Source organism: Vipera ursinii (assembly GCF_947247035.1).
Source record: "Vipera ursinii genome assembly, chromosome: 2".
NCBI classification, from domain to species: domain Eukaryota; kingdom Metazoa; phylum Chordata; class Lepidosauria; order Squamata; family Viperidae; genus Vipera; species Vipera ursinii.
This window is the reverse complement of record NC_139513.1, coordinates 45,564,955-45,587,481: the sequence shown is the minus strand read 5'-3', so window position 1 is coordinate 45,587,481 and position 22,527 is coordinate 45,564,955. Positions and strand designations below refer to the sequence as shown.

The 22,527-nt window shown below is 42.5% G+C and overlaps 1 protein-coding gene across 1 annotated transcript in view; it reads right to left on the bottom strand.

Moving 5' to 3' along the window:
• ARL8B (ARF like GTPase 8B) overlaps nt 1–22,527 on the bottom strand; it is a 34,656-nt gene that overhangs the window by 5,087 nt on the left and 7,042 nt on the right. The window contains exons 2-5 of the mRNA XM_083353205.1: nt 7,012–7,092; nt 5,627–5,700; nt 952–1,045; nt 81–148 (exon numbers count right to left, since the gene is read on the bottom strand). Of these exons, the coding sequence (XP_083209331.1) occupies nt 81–148; nt 952–1,045; nt 5,627–5,700; nt 7,012–7,092 (317 nt within the window). The remainder of the gene's footprint in view (nt 1–80; nt 149–951; nt 1,046–5,626; nt 5,701–7,011; nt 7,093–22,527) is intronic.

Below are 22,527 nucleotides of genomic sequence, written 5' to 3'. Positions count from 1 at the left end.
CCAAGGCTGGACACACCAGTCTAAAACTTTTTTTAAAAGAAAAACAAAAAACAAACCATAAAATATGCTTGCTTACTCACATTTTTTCAATAAGCTGCTTCTCATCCAGTGCATTAGCAAGGTCTCTTTTGTTTCCAAGTACTAGAACCTGAGAACAGGAAATATGTACTGATTTTAGCATTTACTTTTTTTTAAGGAAGGAAGCAGTTGAATTTCATTTCCACAAGAATCAATCTTTTGTGACGCATAGAGGAAATATTAAGGAACTAAATTTGCAGAAGCTGCAGGGAAAACCATTTCAAAAGGAAGTAGATGAGAAATTGAATAGTACAAGTCGAAATAATTAGCCAATTGTTAATCATTTCAGCTCAGTCTTTTTTTTTGCACTGATAGTCCAAAGCTCTTTACTTTGTCTTGTGAAACAAGATATTCTTGTCCTGCTTAATAATTTACCCAGTGCCTCAAGATGTTTTAAATCAATCATTCCTTTAGCAACTTGTACATTGGTCTACAGTTTATTTCTATGGTCTATTGCTATGGAAGCTTTTAGAACAGGGGTCCCCAACCCCTGGTTCGCATCCCAGTACTGGGCTGCAACCCGTTTGGAACCGGGCCTCGGAAGTGGTGAGTGCACACATGTGCATGTTCATGTGTGAAACCATCCCCTCTCTTCCCCCCTCCCCCCGCCTCTGCTGAGCTGGAAAGATTGGGGACCGCTGTTTTAGTAGACCTTTTTCAACTTGCATTATATTAACAAAACCTAAAAAAATAAACATAAGAATCAGAGAATGATTTACCTGACGAAAGATGCACTTAACTAGCAGTATATCAAATTTCAAGAAAAAGTGTCCACAGACAATGTAATTATTTTCTAAACAAATAATTTCAAACACGTTTTCTTATCAATTTCTTCAAAAATTTTCAGGCAGGACTAACATGTCCACTACTCACAGGAATTCCTTGTAGCTGTGGTTTGTCTAGAAGATTGTGCAACTCATTTCTAGAAGCTTCTATTTTTTCACGATCAGCAGCATCTACCATATAGCTATTAAAAAGAATCAGTTTGAACCAGTTTGTGCAAGGCAAGGTACACCAGTCTAGCAATATTACCAACATTCCCTTCCAAAAAGAATCTGAAATAACTAGGGCAGAGGCCCCCAACCTTTTGGGCACCAGGGACCGGTTCTGTGGAGAAAGGCTTTTCCATGGACTGAAAGGCATATGGTTTTGCATGCTTACTGCATCCCACAGATGGGGCTTCACCTGTTCTGGCATGCCGCGACTGGTGCCAGTGCACAGACTGGGAGTTGGAGACCCCTGAACTAGGGATTTCAACTAAATATTACAAAAGGTATCAGAAAATTGCAAGCCAATCTCATCTAGTGACTAAAAACCTATTTAGTGATCCCACCACACTCATCAAAGCCTTAGGTTATAGCTAAAATTATATTAAAATATGTTGCAGCTTTTCAGAATTCTTCTTCATAGTAACTGAGGGGAAGTTAAGAAAACAAGTCAAATTTGAAAATGGTACAATTGATCATCTTTAGGATCAGTATTCCCTAAATATTTCCCTATGCTGTGCTTAAAATACGTCGATACCTGTTTCTGTAACATAGTTTCAACATTTTGATTCTATAGGAAGTACTCCACTTATAACTGGTTACTTAATGATCATCTGAAATTATGGCAGACCTCCCCAAGAGCTACTTACAACACAATTTTGAAGTTACAACAGACACTCCCCTCTGTGGTTATGTAATTGTTTTTTGGCGTTTGGGAATCAGCTGAACATTATGGTCAACAGTCATATGACAGTGATTTTAGATATTTTTTGCTTGTTTTAGGCAAAAGACACCCAATGTATGAAGTGGATTCACTTAACGACCACCACAAAAACTGTCATAAAATTAGATTCAGTCATGTGTTGACCCACTTAACAACCATAACAACTTATAACCATACTTCTGGACTGAATCACAGTCAGAAGTCAAGGACTATCTGTATTCTGTGTCACCATAGAGTTCCAATATGGCTTCTAAGCCATATTAAGTATTCCATAATAGTGAATTCCAAGTTTTCACTTATAACTGCAACCATTAAAAACATTTTCATTTAAATGGACATCATCCAACTATAATGTAAACTTATGTAAATTACAGAGCCATATTACTGAAGTATTTACAGTCAGAATATTACTGATAGAGTAATACAAGTAACAGCAGCAACAAATCTTCGGCTAACATTCTCCACTTCCCAACCGTAAGATACATTCCAAGCTTTCATTACTTAATACCGTATATACTTGAGTATAAGCCGACTCGAGTATAAGCCGAGACCCCCAATTTCACCCCCAAAAACTGGAAAAAGTTATTGACTCGAGTATAAGCCGATCCGCCGTTCTGCAAGCCTCTGCCGCCAGCAGAGGCTCGATCCGCCATTTTGCAAGCCTGAATACACAGGAATACCCTGTGTGGCCGCGGCTCTCGGGGAAGCCCTAGCTGTCCGCTTCCTCGCTCCACACTGCCATTCGGGGCCCGCGCGTTCCCCGGGCAAATCGCGGCGCCCAGCAGGCGAGGAAACACGCCCGCTCCAGTCGCCCCCCTTCCCTCAGGAGACGCGAAGCAAGTGACCGCCCGGAGCTTACCGAGGACTTGCGCGCGGCCGAGGCTTCGGTGCTTCCAGGATCGCGTGCACCTCTCCCAAGCCGCCGCCGTCCGGAGACCTGCCAAAGTTTGGGGAGGTTTGGGGAGGTGCGCGCGCACCTCCCCAAACCTCCCCAAACGTCGGCAGGTCTCCGGACCTCCGCGCCTTGCCTGCCTGCTTCTTTCTGCAGCGGAAAGAAGCAGGCAGGCAGGGCGCGGAGGAACGGAGACCTGCCGACGTTTGGGGAGGTTTGGGCGCCTCCCCAAACCTCCCCAAACGTCGGCAGGTCTCCGTTCCTCCTGCCGACGTTTGGGGAGGTTTGGGCGCCTCCCCAAACCTCGGCAGGTCTCCGTTCCTCCGCGCAGACCTGCCGACGTTTGGGGAGGTGTGGGCGCCTCCCCAAACCTCCCCAAACGTCGGCAGGTCTCCGTTCCTCCTGCCGACGTTTGGGGAGGTTTGGGCGCCTCCCCAAACCTCCCCAAACGTCGGCAGGTCTTCATTCCTCCTGCCGACGTTTGGGGAGGTTTGGGCGCCTCCCCAAACGTCGGCAGGTCTCCGTTCCTCCGCGCAGACCTGCCGACGTTTGGGGAGGTTTGGGGAGGCGCCCAAACCTCCCCAAACGTCGGCAGGAGGAACGGAAAGAAGCAGGCAGGCAGGGCGCGGAGGTCCGGAGACCTGCCGACGTTTGGGGAGGTTTGGGGAGGCGCCCACACCTCCCCAAACGTCGGCAGGTCTGCGCGGAGGAACGGAGACCTGCCGAGGTTTGGGGAGGCGCCCAAACCTCCCCAAACGTCGGCAGGAGGAACAGAGACCTGCCGACGTTTGGGGAGGTTTGGGGAGGCGCCCAAACCTCCCCAAACGTCGGCAGGTCTCCGTTCCTCCGCGCCCTGCCTGCCTGCTTCTTTCCGCTGCAGAAAGAAGCAGGCAGGCAAGGCGCGGAGGTCCGGAGACCTGCCGACGTTTGGGGAGGTTTGGGGAGGTGCGCGCGCACCTCCCCAAACCTCCCCAAACTTCGGCAGGTCTCCGGATGGCGGTGGCTTGGGAGAGGTGCGCGCGATCCCGGAAGCACCAAAGCCTTGGCCGCGCACAAGTCCTCGGTAAGTTTTTTGTTGACTGGAGTATAAGCCGAAGTGGAATTTTTCAGCCCAAAAAGTGGGCTGAAAAATTCGGCTTATACTCAAGTATATACGGTAATAACTTCAGTTTTGTAATACTCTATTTTAACTTGTTTGGAATCCTGTCATGTCATTATGCTATAAATCTCAAGTCCTTAGGGAGCATAGTAGTTTAGAAAGACAGAAAATAAATAAACTATATTGCAGTTTAGTTTATTTTTTATCTTTCTAAACGGCTATGCATGTTTTTTTTATAAAACATGAAATTAGAATCCTATATTCATCGTGTTAAACTTCACCATCATGCCCTTAAGCTCATTCTTTTAGAAAACCTTGAAGGTCTCACATTTGTGAAGCAGAATTTGAGATTACCAAGTGCTGCCAGTTAGTGTTACTAGGTCTGAGCTGCAAAAATTTGATGACCACTAGATGGCAGCAAAGGATTCTGAATCTCTTTGCCACCATTTAATGGTCATCTGGATTTTTGCAACCTCAATCTTAAATTTAATCTCAAGCCTTGTTTCATTCTATTGAGATAGAAGCATTTAGCATTTCCAGCAGGCGCAAAGCACCCTTTTTGCTGGGAGGGAGACATATTGGTAGTTCTTGGGTTATGATGGCATTTGGGATCACTGTCATTAAGCCAAGATCACTGTCTTCAGAATCACTGTCCTGGTATTTGGGACCACTGTCAGTGACAACTGTCATTAAGCAAAGTGTAAAGTGGTTGTCACAGGAACACATAGTTTAGCTGTCATAATCCCAGGATTATGTGTGTGTGTGTAGTTAAGCAGGAAGAGGCAGAAAGAGTCCCAGAAAAGGAGAACGGGCAGGCCAGTGATGGTTGGAGGATGCTGGGGAGTGTGCAATGGGCCAGCAAAACCCAGAGGCAAGCATTGGGACAGTAGATAGGTATGCAGCATGGCATTCAGGCAAGCAGGAGAGGGGATGCTGAAGCTCTACACAAGTGGGTCCAGGTGTAGTGGGTCTAATACTCTGTAGCGGGTTTCTCAGGAGAAAAAGTAGCAGAAGTGACTTGCTGGCTTCCCCATTGACTTTATTTATTTATTTATTTATTTTATTTTATTGGATTTATATACCGCCCTTCTCCCGAAGGACTCGGGGCGGTGTACAGGGCAGTTAAAACACAATATACAAAGTTAAAAATAAATTAAATTAAATTAGCCCCAACAAATAAATCACATTCTAAAAATTTAAAATTCCAATCCAATTCCAATTGGAAGCTAGCAAAGAAGGTCACAAATGGTCGTGTGCCCATGACTTGCTCTAATGTTGTAATAGCCAGCCAGAGCCTGAGCACCCAGATCTTAATCATGTGATGGCAGGGATGACACTGAGATGGCTGAAACTTCATGGAACTGGTCATAAGCTCCCTTCATTCAGCTCCACCATAATTTTAAACAGTTGCTGATCATAGCTTAAGGGCTACCTATATAAAGTCAACTTCTCAGAAGGGAGAGGCAGATTATGATTACATCACCAAAAAGGGGTCAACAATTTTTATTTTGTGCTTTCGGAAGGGAGAACTTTAAGTAAATTAGATCCTTTAAGCTTAGCATAGCCTTAAAGTACCTTTTTTTGCTTCTTCTTTTGTGAAACAAATAAATAAATAAATTCCATCATCTTGTGAGATTTTGTTACTAAATTTCTGAATTAGGGCACGGAGGCCACCAAGGAGGAGGGGGTTAGGTGAGACCTATAGGCTTTCAAGCCTTGGTTTAGAGAAGTCCATGGTTTTGTAGTCCAGACTTCCTTCTAAGCAGACGAGTACAACATGCAACAAAACACAACAGAAAAATAAAACATTTAAAGTAACCGAAATAAAGGAGGAAAAAAAACCTTACACAATAGCATTAACTCCTCTGCAGTAGCGCTCCCACATACTTCGGAATCGTGGCTGTCCTCCTATATCCCAAATCTTTTCAAGAGGGAAAAAGAAAAAGAATTATATCTGGAGATTTTGCAACTTATCGAACACTATAGCTCAGAATGTTTGTTTGCCAGGGAGAGCAAGCAAACACCTCTTTTAATGCTCCTGCAATATAACACGCTGGATAAAGACCTAGAAAGTTCTGAAGAATCCAAACAATGCAGACAAGGTAGCTTGTCCCTAAGTACCGTATGCAGAACAGCACAGCTCCTATTCAGCATGGACTGGATACTACGGAGTGTATAGATTTCATCAGTCTTGCTTCTATCCTCAAAGAGTCCCATACAAAACGTCACAGGGTCTCTGTCACTCCCGTATTTCTCAAAAGGAACTGGGTCATCTCAAATAGGTCTAGTGGGCAGAAATTTATGGCTGCAATAACAACAAAGAAGTGCAAATGTTTTGCCATCGCTATTACTACTTTGTAGGCCAGTGCTTAGTCAAATTCATCTGTAGCCTTTTGCAGCCATTGCTCTAAAAAGGTAAAGGTAAAGGTTCCCCCGCACATGCGTGCTAGTCGTTTCCGACTCTAGGGGCCAGTGCTCATCTCCATTTCAAAGCTGAAGAGCCAGTGCTTGTCCGAGGACGTCTCCGTGGTCATGTGGCCGGCATGACTAGACGCCAAAGGCGCACGGAACGCTGTTACCTTCCCACCGTAGTGGTCCCTATTTTTCTACTTGCATTTTTACGTGCTTTCGAACTGCTAGGTTGGCAGAAGCAGGGACAAGTAACAGGCGCTCATTCTGTTATGCAGCACTCGGGATTTGACCCACCAAACTGCCGACCATCTGATCGACAAGCTCAGCGTCCTAACCCACTGAGCCACCACGTCCCTTATGCCTTTAATTAGATTCATCTCCCACCAATGGTGGGATAAGAAGCTCGCAAAAGCTCGCAGAGACAATCTCATTCGGTAGCCTGGTTCTACTCTTATACCGAGACTGTCCAGGCCTAGGACACAACTTGTGAACTTGAAACCCAGCGGTACAAGATGGTGGGTGCAATAGTTCTGAAGCCTGAAAGACTTCCCTCGAAATATTTATTTTGAGCAGTCATATTTATAGGTTATTACATGAGTTTGTTGCTCACAGACAGGGCTACAATGTATGTTTTCCCCTGAGATTTTAGTAAAGTGTTAGATGTAATGTTTTCCTTCTATATTTGAGCACAGCAGATCAGGGAACTACGTTAATCTTACTCAACGCAACTTAGTGAATAATTATATTAAGACAGTCTCATCACTCTTCCCGTGCTTTTCTCATTAGCAAATATAATTACCTTAGCAAGCAGGATACGTACCTTTATTGTGACATTACCCTTGGTAACTTTCCGCATGTTAAAGCCCACTGTAGGAATCATGTCTTCACTGAACTGGCCTGACTGAAGACAGAAAAGAGATAGGCTTTAATAAGATCTGTCAAGTAACTGAGTTATCTTTTCAGTCAGTTGCTTTCAGACGCAAGGATTATTGCTGGATAGATCAGAGAACATTTATAACACTAAGTCTTAGCATTATTACTTTTTTTACTCTTCCGTCAGAGAAGGTTAATTTTTGCAATTCAGACTGTTAATGAGCACATATCACATGTGAGAGAGACCAGGAAAATTATGAGGTGGAAAGAAAAGGAAGGGAAGGGAACAACATATAGAGTCATATGTAATGACTCAAAAATATCTTGTTGGTTTAGAAAGATTGCATAGAAAATATTCAAGCTTCCCAGCATGCCCTATTAAATCTAGAAGGCTACTCCGTGAAATAGTTTTCCCAAAAAGTGTTAGGAAACAACACTGGCCAATTAGAATGTCTCATGTTGTTCCTTTTTTTTTAATTGGACATCTGCATAAAAAAGATAATCTTTCCAACACCCTAAGGCAACACAATAACATCTGGAAGAACCTGAAAAACTTATGCACTTCATGGGAAAGTGTAAAGTCAGCGTCATACAACATTATTCCAAAGCATAAAACCTGAAAGTTTACCTAAAGGATGAGCCCAGGCTTGAAACACTTGTGTAATATGATAAATGAATTTTCAAAAACTGCATCTGATATTATACTGTAACGTAACATTTTAAGTTATTTATAATTTTATTAAAGCGTTTATTGCTGTTTATCTCAATACGGTGGGTTCTAAGACGGGACAAATATGACAACATACTTCAAAATGTATTTACGTATTAATTTTCTTTGCCGTCCATCTCGCGAGGTGATTCTGGGCGGCTTATATTTTCAATAAATGCAAACACATGCCTAGGTATCTCTCTTGACTTCATGAAGTACTTGCTCTAGGCAAGCTCAGTGGCAATCTAGAAAGGGGGAGGCAACCTCGGTTCTTTTATGACTCGTGGACTTCAACTCCCACAATTCCTGAGCCAGCATGGCTCATCTTGGAAACTCTCCCTTTCCCCTCAGCATAGCTGACTCAGGAATTCTGGGAGTTGAAGTCCACGAGTCATAAAAGAGCCGAGGTTGCCTACCCCTTTCTAGATTGCCGCTGAGCTTGCCTAGAGCAAGTACTTCATGATCTGCTGAGGAAAGAAGCAGGCAACACCAAACTCGATCTTCTACGTAGTATTTCCTCCACCTTGAATACTATTAAAGGTGGCGCTTGGCATCTTTGCTACTTCTTTTCCCCAAGGATTTTTGCCTAGCTTAGAACTCCACAGGGGCTTTGAATGGATGTGGCTGGGCTTGACAAAGAGTGAACTTTCACTCTTCCGTTCAAAAAGCAAAAGGGTAGGAACTTGCTATGCCAAAGGAGGCAAAACATATCTGAAATCTGTTCCCTGATGATTAAACGGTAACACCCACACCAAGATGTTTGCATTGCTATTCCATCAGATGCCATGAGTCTGTGGATTTGCTGGAATAAAAAAATGTGTGTGATTTTTATCCCAGCAAAGACTCATGGCAATCTTATGGAATAGCAATGCAAACATTCACAGTATATCACAAAACTGTGCAATTAGATTGAAGCACGTATTCCTAGTATGTGAAACAAACTGACAGCTTGATGGAGCAAGAGGACAATGACTGTATGTTATGACATGGGTGGGCAATTCTTTGCCAGCCACTCAGTTTCATAGTAGGTAGGACAATGAAGTCGTGATATTATATAAATTGGAGGAACTTTGATTTTACAGCTATTTTTTGCACGTATCATTATTTATTGTTTAAAAGAAGCTACTAAGGTATATGAAATCCGTCCAATTATTTACACATCTTATTTTTCATTTAAAAATAGTAGGAAACCGTATCGGATATTTTCTAAACTTCCTGAGAGTGAGGACAATCAACCAGTGGAACAGCCTGCCTCCAGAAATCATGGGCGCTCCATCATGGAGATTTTTAAGAAGAGGCCAGACAGTCACTTGTCTGAGAGGGTATAGGTTCTCCTGCTTGAGCAGGGGGCTGGACTAGAAGACCTCCAAGGTCCCTTCCAGCTCTATTCTATTTTATTCATGGAAATCCATCAGTATAAATTTGAAGCTGCTAAGAACTGCACAAAGGGTGCTTAGAGGCCACAGTGCAGTTCACAATTGGTTAACACTTGTCCTTAGGAAGTCCAACTACTTACTTTCAGTTCCTGTGGCAAACGCTTAGTTAGCTACTCTGTAATATTAGCAGAATATATTTAAGTCTCAGAGCAGTCATTGTCCTAGGGATGCAGTCTGTCTACAGTTTCTTAGTTCATGATATGAAACATGCTGACTGTGAAAACTAGGGTGCTAAAGTATTACTACGTGCATAGATAGTATTTCCTGGGACAAAACAAGATAGCCCATCTTTAGCAGCTGTTTCCCAGCTTCAGACATCATGTGAGTATTTTTATGGGTATTGTAAATATTACTAGCTAAAGCTTGCAGTCAAGGGCGGAAAGAAAACTGGTTTAACCTTTCCTGCACTGTATATTCTCTATTGAATTCAGTGTATTTTAGTACAGGGCTTTTCAACCAGTGGTACGGGTACCACCTGTGGTACATTGGCACCTGGCAGGTGGTACACGACCATCCTAGAAAAGTGGTAGCGGGGGAGGGGAATGAGCTGAACCGGTGGCAGCACTGCACAAGCCTGAACGAGAGACGGCTGGAGCTGCAGGGCTGTCGGGGCTCAACAGAAGCGCCAGGATCAGCGCCAGGCTCCAGCTGGAGCTCGGCGCTGATCCTGGCACTTCTGCTGAGTGCAGAAGAAAGGCGCCGATCAGCTGGAATGTTGCAGCATCTCCAGGGTCTTGTGATTTACATTCAGATGCTTGGCAACTGATTCATATTTATGACGGTCACAGTGTCCCAGGGTCATGTGAAGTGACCAAAAACTTCTGCAACCACCCAGCAGAGGGCAGGGGAAATAAAAACCAAACACCCCCACCCCACCCCCTCTGCCAATCCTCAACAGAAATGCCCAGAACAATGAAAACCTCGGACAGGAGGAAGAGCGCCGCCAGGCGGGCAGACAGGTGTCTTGCTGGGCACTTTTTTCAGTGCCATTGTCGCTTTGAACAGTCACTAAGCAAACTGTTGTATGTTGAGGAATACCTGTACTTCATCAATTTTTTCCTTTTTTTTGGTCAAGTTTTTGACACCTAGCTAGGCGACTGGTGGTACTCGCATGCTGCCATATCCTAAAAGTGGTACAATGGGTGAAAAGGTTGAAAAGCCCTGTTTTAGTAGACTGAACCCACTTGTCAGAATGTCAACATGTCCTTGCAAGATGCATTCAATTTAAATAAATCAGGAGCTAGTGCTAACTATCAGTTACTTAAATAATTCATTCTTCAAAAAAGGGAATAAAAATTCAAAACAATAAAAAGCCTGATTATTCCAGTTATGTACTGCTAAATCACAAATCTGAAAGATATTTCTAGAATTCCCAAGGATAAAGACAAGTTCTTACGGGCTGAACTCTTGGAAACATTTACAAATATAGGATTGGCAAAAAAAAACACCAAAACCACAAGTTGCCTGACTATATACAACAACTCAGTCGTTCTTCCACTATGGAAAATAATAATGAATTCTTCACTCTACATTTTTGCTACCTCTTGCTCTGAATCCTACTTAAGTTCACAACACTCCCAAATAACAAATCAATTTAGCAGCACAGTCATTCTGTAACAGGGTCCCCAAATATCTATTAAATAGACGATGGCATCATTGCATTGATTAATATCAGCTGCTTGATAACATCATTACCCAAATGATAAAATGTGCACCTTTTGCAGTATATAGCATCACCACATAAGTGACTCAACCCCATTTCCTGGTCAGCTGACCTTCAGAAGCCTTGGCTTTTAGCTGCTGCTGCTAAATGTTAAAGGCCTTCTTTAATCACAGATGAAAGAGCCAACCTGGTGTCTATTACCAGACCTCTCAAAAATGTGCCCAGCTGGGTTTTGTGTGCAACATCAGCTCTTTCTTAAGGGTGCTGCTCCACAGGTTACTGGATATGAGACCCTGTTTTTCAAGTTGGGCTGTATAGGAATCTTTTGGGACTGTTGCTATTGTACCAGCCTGTCAGCTGCATAGCAAAGTCCTTGCCTGAGCTTCTTGACTCTGTTTCAGGGTTGGCAGTGCAGTTCCCCAGGTTTGTGGTCCTGGGGATGACTTCAGTCAGCTTTTCCTAGGGACAGGCTCTGAGGTAGCTGTTATAGGGTCTATCCCTAGTAGGGGGTCTATCCCAGATCATCCAGAGCAGTGGTCCCACCCCTGGGTTTTCTCATCAGAGCAGCAGCAATATGATCTGGATTTGGGGGGGGGGATTCTGTGCCTCACATGTCATGGTCAGTTCTTGCCCTGGTAGTAACCAGATCCTCTGGCACTGCCCCCTGGCAAAGGGAGACTGGATGTATTCGATTGGTCCACTCAGAAGAAGAAGAAGAAGAAGAAGAAGAAGAAGAAGAAGAAGAAGAAGAAGAAGAAGAAGAAGAAGAAGAAGAAGAAGAAGAAGAAGAAGTTGGAAGGGACCTTGGAGGTCATCTAGTCCAACCCCCTGCTAAGGCAGGAAACCCTATACCATTTCAGGCAATTGGCTGTCCAGTCTCTTCTTAAAAACCTCCACCTCTGGAGGCAGGTTGTTCCACTGGTTAATTGTTCTAACTGTCAGGAAGTTTCTCCTTAGTTCTAGGTTGCTTCTCTCCTTGACTAGTTTCCATCCGTTGCTTCTTGTCCTGCTTTCAGGTGCTTTGGAGAATAGCTTGACTCCCTCTTCTTTGTGGTAGCCCCTGAGATATTGGAACACTGCTATCATGTCACCCCCTCACCCTTCTGTTCATTAAACTACACATACCCAATTCCAGCAACCGTTCCCGATATGTTTTAGCCTCCAGTCCCCTAATCATCTTTGTTGCTCTTCTCTGTACTCTTTCTAGAGTCTCAACATCTTTTTTACATCGTGGTGACCAAAACTGGATGCAGTATTCCAGGTGTGGCCTTACCAAAGCATTGTAAAATGGTATTAGTACTTCACTTGATCTTGATTCTATCCCTCTGTTAATGCAGCCTAGCACTGTGTTGGCTTTTTTGGCAGCTGCAGCACACTGCTGCCTCATATTTAAGTGATTGTCCACTAGGACTCCGAGGTCCCTCTCACAGTTACTACTATTGAGCAAGGTACCACCTATACTATACCTGTGCATTTGATTTTTCCTGCCTAAATGTAGAACCTTACTTTTTTCACCATTGAAAAAAGTGACTGATGAACCCAGATGGTTTCCAGAGCTGGGCGTATTCCTGATGGTTTGCCTGAACCTTGGTCATTGTGTGGAACCAGAGGGCAGCTGAGCCTCTGGATCAGATCACAGTCATTCAACCTCTCCTCTCTCATTGGTCCGATTAATCTCCATGGTTTACAGAAAAGCTTAGAGTAATGAAACAGGTCCTGTTACATGGCGTTCTACAGGGTTCAGCATTCTCTCCACTCCTATTTAATATCTTCATGAAACCGCCGGGTGAGATCATTCATCGACGTGGAATATGGTATCATCACCTTGTTGTACATTGTCCAGAGTAATTTGTCCATGAAATGGGCGGTTATATAAGTATGACAATATATTTAGTAAAGCTACTAAACAAAGCTGTGGTTTCAGTAAAAAGTCCACAACCCTCCTGCTTAAACGGCCACCTCCATTAATGAGTTTATGCAAAATTTGGGTACAGTTGCAATAGACAGCATAGTGAAAAATCAAATTGTTTAATCTGTCTTTCTTATTCTAAATTCCTTCTAGGAGTTCAAACTAGAATACAGAGAATTATAGAATTATATCATGGCCGATGATACATTAATATTCTATGGTTATGCTCAAAGCTGGAAAATAGCTATGCTGTGTGATATATGTTACTAAAACATAATAAGCAAACCTCACTTATAGCAATACTGTTGAAGTAAACAAAGCTGGTTGTAACCATGTTGTGGATGACTGCTAAATTCAACAAGCTCATATCACAGCTTGCAAACTAACCATAGTTTTAAAAACACACTCATTGCCACAACACAAATAAGTCCAACAGCAGTGGAAATCAAAGACTAATCCCAGACTATAAATTTACTGTTTCTGGTGGAATATAACTCCATCCAAAACAAGCTTCACTTCATTCCCAAAGTTCAGGTTTTTTTTTTTAATGGCCCTTCCTTTTTGTCTGGATTTTATTCATCTTGTACTTTCTTATACAGTAAGCTGGTTTGGTGTAGTAGTTGTGGCACCAGGCTAGAAACTGGAGTTCTAGTCCCACCTTAGGCATGAAACCAATCTGGTGACCTTGGGCCATCCACTCTCTCTCAGCCCGAGGAAGCAGGCAATGGCAAACCACTTCTGAAATCTTGCCAAGATAACTGCAGGAAACTGTCTAGGCATTTGCCAAGGAAAAGACTGACTCAGAGGCATACACTCTCTCTCTCATGAAGCCTACTGTCCAGATCAGACAATGACTCAAAGGTAGTGATTCCCCCCCCCCTTTGAAATTAGAATTAAAAGGAACAATAAAGCCAGGTGTTATCACTACACTTATGGCACCAAGTTCAAACTCTGCATGGTCTTCCTCAGTAAGTTCATGAAGCAAAGAAACAGAGAAGATACGCGTAGAAGATAAGAACCCTGAAATATATCATAGACCTATGTTTAGATGTCAAGCAGTCCCAAAGCATCACATTCTTGGTATGAAAAAAATGACTGTAACCACTACAAAGCAGTATCCACAAGATCAAATCTGGCCAGAAAATACAAAAGGATATCCCATTTCATGGTACTGAAAACCACTGAGAAATGCAGTACTACTACTAAAGGCTACAATTCCTGCATTTAGTTTTAAATAAAAGGAACATCCACCAAAGTAACTCAAGCAACCTCAGTATCACACCCGGTTCAAACCTCAATTGAAATGTGTCCAGAAAATCAGTGTCATCCAGGTGCATATTGAGCTGTGGTGCTACCACTTTCTTAACCAATGTCCCCAAGGGTCAAATATTAAATAGTCTTCTGGGTGAAAAGAAGGCTTAATAAAGTTTTTAAAACGGCCTTCTTACGGCATACAGGAGCACATCCTATATTTCAGGAGGCACCAATCACTCAAGCAAGAGGCATATAGAAAACAAGAAAAGATTATTAAAATAAAGGCATCTGGAATAAAACAAGTTTTTATTTAGCTTACATTCAACATTATTTGACATTCTATTAGACCCTTTATATAAATCAAAGACTCATTAAATCATCACTAGTGTTGGATGGTTACTATAGTTTATTTATTTATTTATTTAGATTTATATACCGCCCCTCTCCGAAGGGACTCGGGGCGGTGTACAGGGCAATTAAAACACTATAAATAACACATAATGTATAAAAATTAAAATAGAATTAAATCAAATAGCCCTAAAGAATGAACACATTCTAAAATTAACATTTGTTTAAAATTTAAAATCTAAAATCCCAATCCCTCAGTCCAGGCCGGCAAGTTCAAATAGCCAAGTCTTCAGGTTGCGGCGGAACGAGCGAAGGTCGGGAGCCATCCGGAGCTCAACCGGAAGCTGATTCCAGAGGGCAGGCACGCCCACAGAGAATGCTCCCCCTGGGGGCCGCCAGTTGATATTCCCTGACCAACGGCACCCTGTGGGAACGCACAGGGCGATGGGAAGTTAACGCCGGCAAAAGGTGCTCCCGTAAATAACCCGGACCCATGCCATTTAGTTAACTGACAGATATATATTCACAAATATATACCCGTGTTTCCCCGAAAATAAGACCAGGTTTTTTGTTGGGTTTTTTTGCCTCCAAAGAGGCACCAGGTCTTATTTTCGGGGGATGTGTTACTCAGCTCTGGCACCGACAGCCCTGCCCAACAGGTCCACTTCTTCTGGGACGGAAGGAGCAGCTTCATTCTGCAGCTGCCTTCCAGCCTGCATTTTGCAGTCAGGCTATGCAGCCGAGTACCGAGCTATGGATTGAATCCATAGCTCAGTCCTCGGCTGCAGAGGTCTGGCAGAACCAAGCTATGGATTGAAGCCATAGCTCAGTTCTCGGCTGCACAGGCCTTCTGGAAAGGCCTGTGACTGAGAAATGCAGGCCTGGCTGCAGAAGATGCCGAGGGGGAAAGGCCTGGCTGCAAGGTATGTGGGTGTGGGGTGTGTGAGGCAGATCCTCACCCCTACCCCCACCCTAGCTCGATTTTTAAGCATGTGCCTCGCTGCCAAACTAGGGCTTATTTTAGGGGTTGGGCTTATATTAAGCCCACCCCCAAAAATCAAGCTAGGGCTTACTTTCAGGGTAGGCCTTACTTTCGGAGAAACGTGGTATTATTTTACAGTCAGATAGAGCCCTAATATAGTCAAAATAGGAAAATATAGACATATATGTTTTCTATCTGTAGTAAGAAAGTTAGAAAAATAGAGACCCTCAGCTCGTGTAAAGCCTTATGTTGTACATGGGGGCATGTTATAATGTAACATCTGTATCTGTCTGCTCAGAGAGCTTAAAAGACAGCAGACTGTATATATATCATTCTGATAGATTCGGTTAGAATACAGCAGTAACAACGAAAGACTATGATGGTGTCTATATGAAGCGGTCTCCAAATATAACACAATATAATATTTGCAAAAAGATCACTAACTCATCACTTTCTCTTTTTTTCTGAATCATTCCAATTACTGAAATTAATGCATTAGCTCTGGTTCCTTGAGCCACAGAATATCCTCAGCTAGACAGTAATAATAAAATGCACATTTATTTATTTACATAAACCTACTTACTGCCCTGTGCCTAAAAGTTGCAATATAAAAGAACTGCACCCCAATCATATTGGGATTACGGTTGTACACTACCCAGAGTCACTTCATATGCAATATAAACGCCACGCAAACATATTACATAAATATTCCATCCTCCCCAAATAACAATTAGTAGGTAAGTGCATTTATTCCAGGAGAAATATATCAGTTCTCAGTTTCATAAGAAATTAGCATGAAGGAGTATTTTTCCAGATCCAACACTGGGAAATGCTGTAAAAGATGGCCCAAGATGGTCCAAACTGATCTGTATTTTTTTTAAAAAAAATCATATTGAGCATTTTGCACTGTACCTTGAATTCCCTTATGAATAAACAGCACCCTGCAGCAGGGGATATAGCGAAGAGATCCTACTTCTCTGACTAATTTGTAGAAGTTTAATCTCCTACCTGCAAAATATCTGTCTTACATTCAATACTCTGACATTTTTACATTTACTCTAATATGTCCTGGGGTGCTCACTTGGTGCTTTCACTTCAAAGATGCCAAGCACTGTTGGCCCTCTCTTAAAACAAATGTATTTTTCCCTTGGGATCCCATGGCTCCTGCCACACTGGCCTAACAAAAGAGACATCTTCTTCTTTTAAAGAGTTGCTTGACAAGTACTACTTGAATGCCCCACATGCTCCAAATCACATTTTCTGTTTCAAATCCAGCTCATACAACACAGCACTCCTTCATACTCTACTATGGCCTTTACAGTCCAAAAAGCTCAAGACAGCATAAAGAGGTTTTCTTTGCAGATAAAAGATTAGGAGTGGACAGCTTTCACAAGGTCGTCAAAATGAGTTAGCCGCTAAGCTGTCTGTATGATGGTAAAAGTACATCCTCTTTTTTCCTGATCTATTACTTTCCCCATCATTATAGACTTCACAAGGTAAGATGTCAACACACGATGTCCAAAGTATTATAATTTGTGACTGGTTATTTGTGTCTCCAGCGAGATCTCTGAATAGATTTGTTCTATGATGAATTTTTTGGTGTGAGTTTGTGTTTGTTATTTTTATTTTTTGGCAATCTATGGTGTACTCGTAATTTTCTCCAATACAAAAATTAATATTCTTTCTATCCTGTTTCTTGAAGTCCATCTTTTGCTTCCATAAAGTGTTCCAAGGAAAAAATATTGCCTGCCGGCATGATTCTGATATTTGTAGGTGTAAACACATCATATCTGAATATCTTTTCCAAGGCCTTCACTGCTACTCTACCAAGTGCAAATCTGTGATGTTATTTGTTGATTGTTGGTTCCTTCACTATTGATAGCTTTTGTCTTTTAGGATCTACTATTTCAATATCATTGTTCATTCTAAAGTCGGTTGCTGTACATGTTGTCATTAATTGGGTTTATATTTAATCTTAGGACATTTTTTCACTGTTCCTAGAGTAGACTTTCATTACTAGAGCTTGCACTTAATTTGTATTTTCAGCTTCCAGGGCAATGTCATTAACATAGTGCAGGTTGTTTTAATTTTAAAACCCTGTTTATCCTCTTCCAGTCCAGCTTCCCTCAATATATATTGCGCATATAGTTTGAATAAATAATGGGAGCGTATACAGCCTTAATCTTGAGTCAGCCTGTTTCACCATGTCCCATTTTAACTCTGACTTCTTGACCTGCAAACTGATTTCAGATGAGGATGATGTGTTATGATTGCTACTTTCCTAAGCACATTCCACAATTTGATGTGCTTTTAAATATGCCAAACGTTTGATATATAAAAAGGGAAACATTCATTTTTGCTGCCTCATTTTAACATTGATAGCTACAACTGATAGCTACATATAGATTGTTGTATTTTAATATATTGGCATGCATAAGAAAATGTTGATACACTTCAAATTTGCAAAATTAGGGGAAATTATACATCTTCACAATCTGGACATCATACATCATAAAGGAATTCTGGAATGTTTGCGTAATCAAATTTTAACACAGCTATGCCTGCCACATATGCAAATGCTTGCAAAAACTGCCATCAGGCATTACTGCTCTTGTTCCTGATAGTCTCCATCTCCTGATTTAATTAGCTGAAAATGACATATAATGATGCATAAGAGGCCGTACCTACGCCCCTAAAAAAAAATAGGTTAGTATAATTTATCTTGCTGACGGCTCAGCTATCAACATACCAATGCATAAATAAGATTTTAAATTAAGCAAGCACAAAACAAAGCATAGCCGCCAATACATGTGCTGTTCATGGCACTGACGAGTCATGTCATTTGACCAACAAAGACTAAGCACACCAAAATTGGTGTTCAGCAGTCTTGAAAGTTTTGCCACATAAACATCATGTACTTCATAAAAGCCTGCACGCATCAATCCTTTTCAGTAGTGTATCTCTAATTAGCAAATACGTTTTCAGTAGTATATCTCTAATTAGCAAATACATTTTGACGGAAAGTTATCTGACTGTGCCCTACAGTCCTGCTGTTTTTAAAGCTATTTTTTTCTCTTTCTTCATACTCTTGACTTACAAGTAACGTAAAGTAAAACTCTCATAAAAGGCAACATGTTCTATTTCTTCCTACTTATATTTATATTAATCATTCTGAGGCTGGACAACAACTTTACAGGCACTGAGAGAGTATACTTAAAGGACATATTCTTCTCAAAGGAGGCAGCTGCAAAGTTGTGAAAACATTCACCCTGAAAGGTTTTTATTTAAACTTTGATGGCACAATGTACAATTATATCTGTAGAATGAAACACTTTGGCCATAACTTTTTCAAACTCATGCCTATAATCACAAAGACTGAAATATATTTAACTGAAACCTGATCCCTCTAACGCAGCATTCTGATTCATACAAGGGCCAACGAGGGTGTACCAACAAGTTTTAAAAACAAAACCAGGAGAGCAACAGTTCTGCTTTGCTACTGCTCTTTGGTAACTAGCAAATATGGTCTGTTTCAGGAAGCAACATATAACCATATAACCATCGAGCAGTAATCAGGAACTCACCAATTCTCTGTTAATACCGTAAGCTGCTAGAAATATCATATACTGCGTGTTATCCATATTTATTCAGTAAAATATGCTTATTAAAATCATATTGGTTCAAAATTAAGTAGCAGAGGTGTTTGGTTTTTTTTAAAATTTACTGGCCAACAAATAAAAGATTGAACAAATGAATTATCAGAATTATTAGAATACTCCCAAGCCTGATACAAATCAGCAAATCATTAAAACTCAGCAGTGGTTTTGAGGATTTCAGCTACAATTTATATATAAGAGTTTCACTCTCCCAATAATTACCTTGTAAGGCAGCGATCCCCAACCTTTGCAGGTTGGTGGCCGGACTGAGGGGCGGGGGAGAAGGAACCACTCATGCACAAGGGAAGCCTTTGGGGCACAGTTTTGCACTTCTTCCGCCTTTTCCGCACCAACAGCTTTGCAAAGGGACTGAAGGCCTGAAGCAGCACGGCATCGCTCCCCTGAAGCCTTCTGGCCATTTGCAAAAGCTTTTGACACAGAGAAGAGAACCCTTTAGGGTTGCAATTTCATGCTCCTTCAGATTCACTGAGCTGTCCGACGCTCCATAAGCAGATCAGGTGTCCTGCGCAGGCAGCCTCGGTGAGTCAGCAAAGCTGAGCAGGGCACGCTCGTCCAGCTCAGCCTCTGCTCTCACTGCTCCGCATTTGGAGCATCAGGTGGCTTGGAGGTCCAGAAGAAGGGAACTGGGCGGCGCAAGCAGCAGGCCTGGGTGCACGCATGTGCACATGCAGCTCCATTCACGCAAGAGAGAAGAGAAGCCCTTGGGGTGCTGCTCGTGTGAGTGGAGCAGTGGGTGAGTGCTGGCCCACTGCTCCCGTGGCCAGATTCTGAATAGGCTGGGCTCTTCAATATCATTCCCAAACTACATCATTTAATTCTTTTAATCAAAGAACAAATACTATTAATTATTCTGATGACCAGCCTTAACAAAGTCTCCCCTTGCAAATCAGATATTCTGAGTGCTGCTCAGCCCACACTATAGTTTACCATATCTGAATGGAAGAGTAAAACCACACTGGAACACAGAAAGAAGTAGATTATTTGGACTCCTGATGGTCTAGATTCAGGCCCAGACAGAGGTCAAATACTGAACTGGTTGATCTTACAAATAACCAATGGCAGGATTTGAATATGGGTAGCATAATGTTAGGGGGCAAAGGATCAGGATCATACATTAAGTTGGAATTCAGAAGATGTATTGCTCAAGAATCTAATTATGTAAAGTTCAATACTAAATTGGTGCCACATAAGAGTCACAGGATTCAAGAGGACCTGGACTTAGAACATTTGTGGGAACATAATGATGCTAAGCTGATGATGCACTTAATCCACTCCCAGCTCTGCTTGGTCTTCTCTCAGTGGCATTTAATAACATCAACTGCAATATCTTCCTGTGTTGTCTGGGAAGAAAACCATTCTGCTCCATTAGTTCCCAAGCAGTTAATTTCAGGAGCCTATGAAAGAAAGGTTCAGCATTCGGGTATCCCTATACAGGGTGCTCCAGGGTTTGATTTTCTCTCAACCCCTTTTGCTTAAGATCCACACAAAGCATAAGTCAGTTAGCTTATTGTACAAACTGGTGGAATATATAATGAAAGTTAAAATAATGGAGCATGTAGAATAGCAACCTTGTTGAAGGAGAGTTACCATGACTTCTACACTGATAGGTTCTGCTTAAGTTCTTTGAAAGTGTCAAAAACATGCAGATGGAGGTAATCCTATTGACACCTGAATTTCAAAAAGCTTTTGACGAAGTTTCTCTTTGAAGACCTGAGAAATTGGAATAATCATGGGATTACAGAAGTGGTCCTCCAATAGACTGGTAACTTGGTTGAGCAACGAAAAATAAAGAGAAGGAATAAATGAGCATTTACACAAATGAAAGTAAGGAATGGGATCTTCTGTCTACTTCTAGCCAATAAATTAGGAAAAGTTTCAGATGAAACAAAATTATTTAATATTTAATTTAATTTAATTTAATAATATTTGTATACCGCCCTTCTCCCTGAGGACTCAGGGCGGTTCACAGGGCAGAATAAAATACTAAATACAAACGTTAAAACAAGATTAAATAATTGCCCATATTAAAACAGTTGGAATAAAATTCTAAAACACCAAGTTAAAATTAAAGCACAAAATTAAATTAAAAAATCCCACCAATCCCCATCAGGCTAGGCCAGCTTGTACAAACAGAAACGTCTTGAGGTCGCGGCGAAAGGAGCGAAGATCGGGCGCCATCCGGAGCTCTACCGGTAGCTGGTTCCACAGCTCCGGAGCGCCCACAGAGAAGGATCTCCCCCTGGGGGCCACCAATCGACATTCTCTGATCGGTGGCACCCTGAGGAGGCCCTCTCTGTGGGAACGCACAGGGCGCAGGGAGCTTGATGCCGGCAGCAGATGTTCCCTAAGGTACTCCGGCCCCATGCCATGAAGGGCTTTGAACACTGTTACCAGTACCTTGAATCTCACCCGGAAGACAACTGGCAACCAATGCAGCTCACGGAGCAGCGGTGTAATGTGGGAGTATCGGGAGACTCCCAACACAACTCTCGCGGCTGCATTCTGTACCAGTTGGAGCTTCCGGGTGGTCCTCAAGGGCAGCCCCATGTAGAGAGCGTTGCAGTAGTCCAGACGAGAGGACATGAGCGCATGAGTGACCGTGCACAAATCATCCCGGCTAAGATAGGGCCGCAACTGGCGCACCAGGCGAACCTGGGCGAAGGCCCCCCTAGTCACAGCTCCTATATGGTCTTCCAAGGTGAGCCGTGAATCTAGGAGGACTCCCAAGTTGCGAGCCCTATCTACGGGGGGTAATAGTTCACCCCCCATAGCCAGAGGTGGAACATCCGAATAAACCCGGGATGAAGGTATGCAAAGCCACTCAGTCTTGTCGGGGTTGAGTTGGAGTCTGTTCCTCCCCATCCAGACCCGAACCGCCTCCAGGCACCGGGACATCACGTTGAGGGCATCACTGGGGTGGTTTGGGGTCGAAAGGAAAAGTTGGGTATCATCAGCGTTGATACGGGTATTTTTAAGATCACTTGTTTTATCCTTCTAATATATACAGAGTATATACAGAGTATCGTTGACGTTCTCTTCTACCTAGATATCTGGCAGGATAAGACACTGAAACAAGCATTCTTTACAGGAGATAAGAATAGCTTTTTCCTTCACCACCTTCTGGAAATTTATTAAAACTATAGGTAAGTCCTCAATTAACAATGGTGAGACTGAAATATCCATCACTAAGCATAAAGTGCAATGTCACAAAACCATGCTACTTAGTGATGGCAGTTCTGGCATTTCAAGCAGTCCCCAATTACCATCCCCCTAGTTAAACAAAAAAGGGACGCGGTGGTTCAGCGGGTTAGGACGCTGAGCTTGTCGATCAGAAGGTCGACAGTTTGGTGGGTCGAATCCCGAGTGCCGCGTTAACAGAGTGAGCGCCTGTTACTCGTCCCAGCTTCTGCCAACCTAGCAGTTCAAAAGCACGTAAAAATGCAAGTAGAAAAATAGGGACCACTACAGTGGGAAGGTAACAGCGT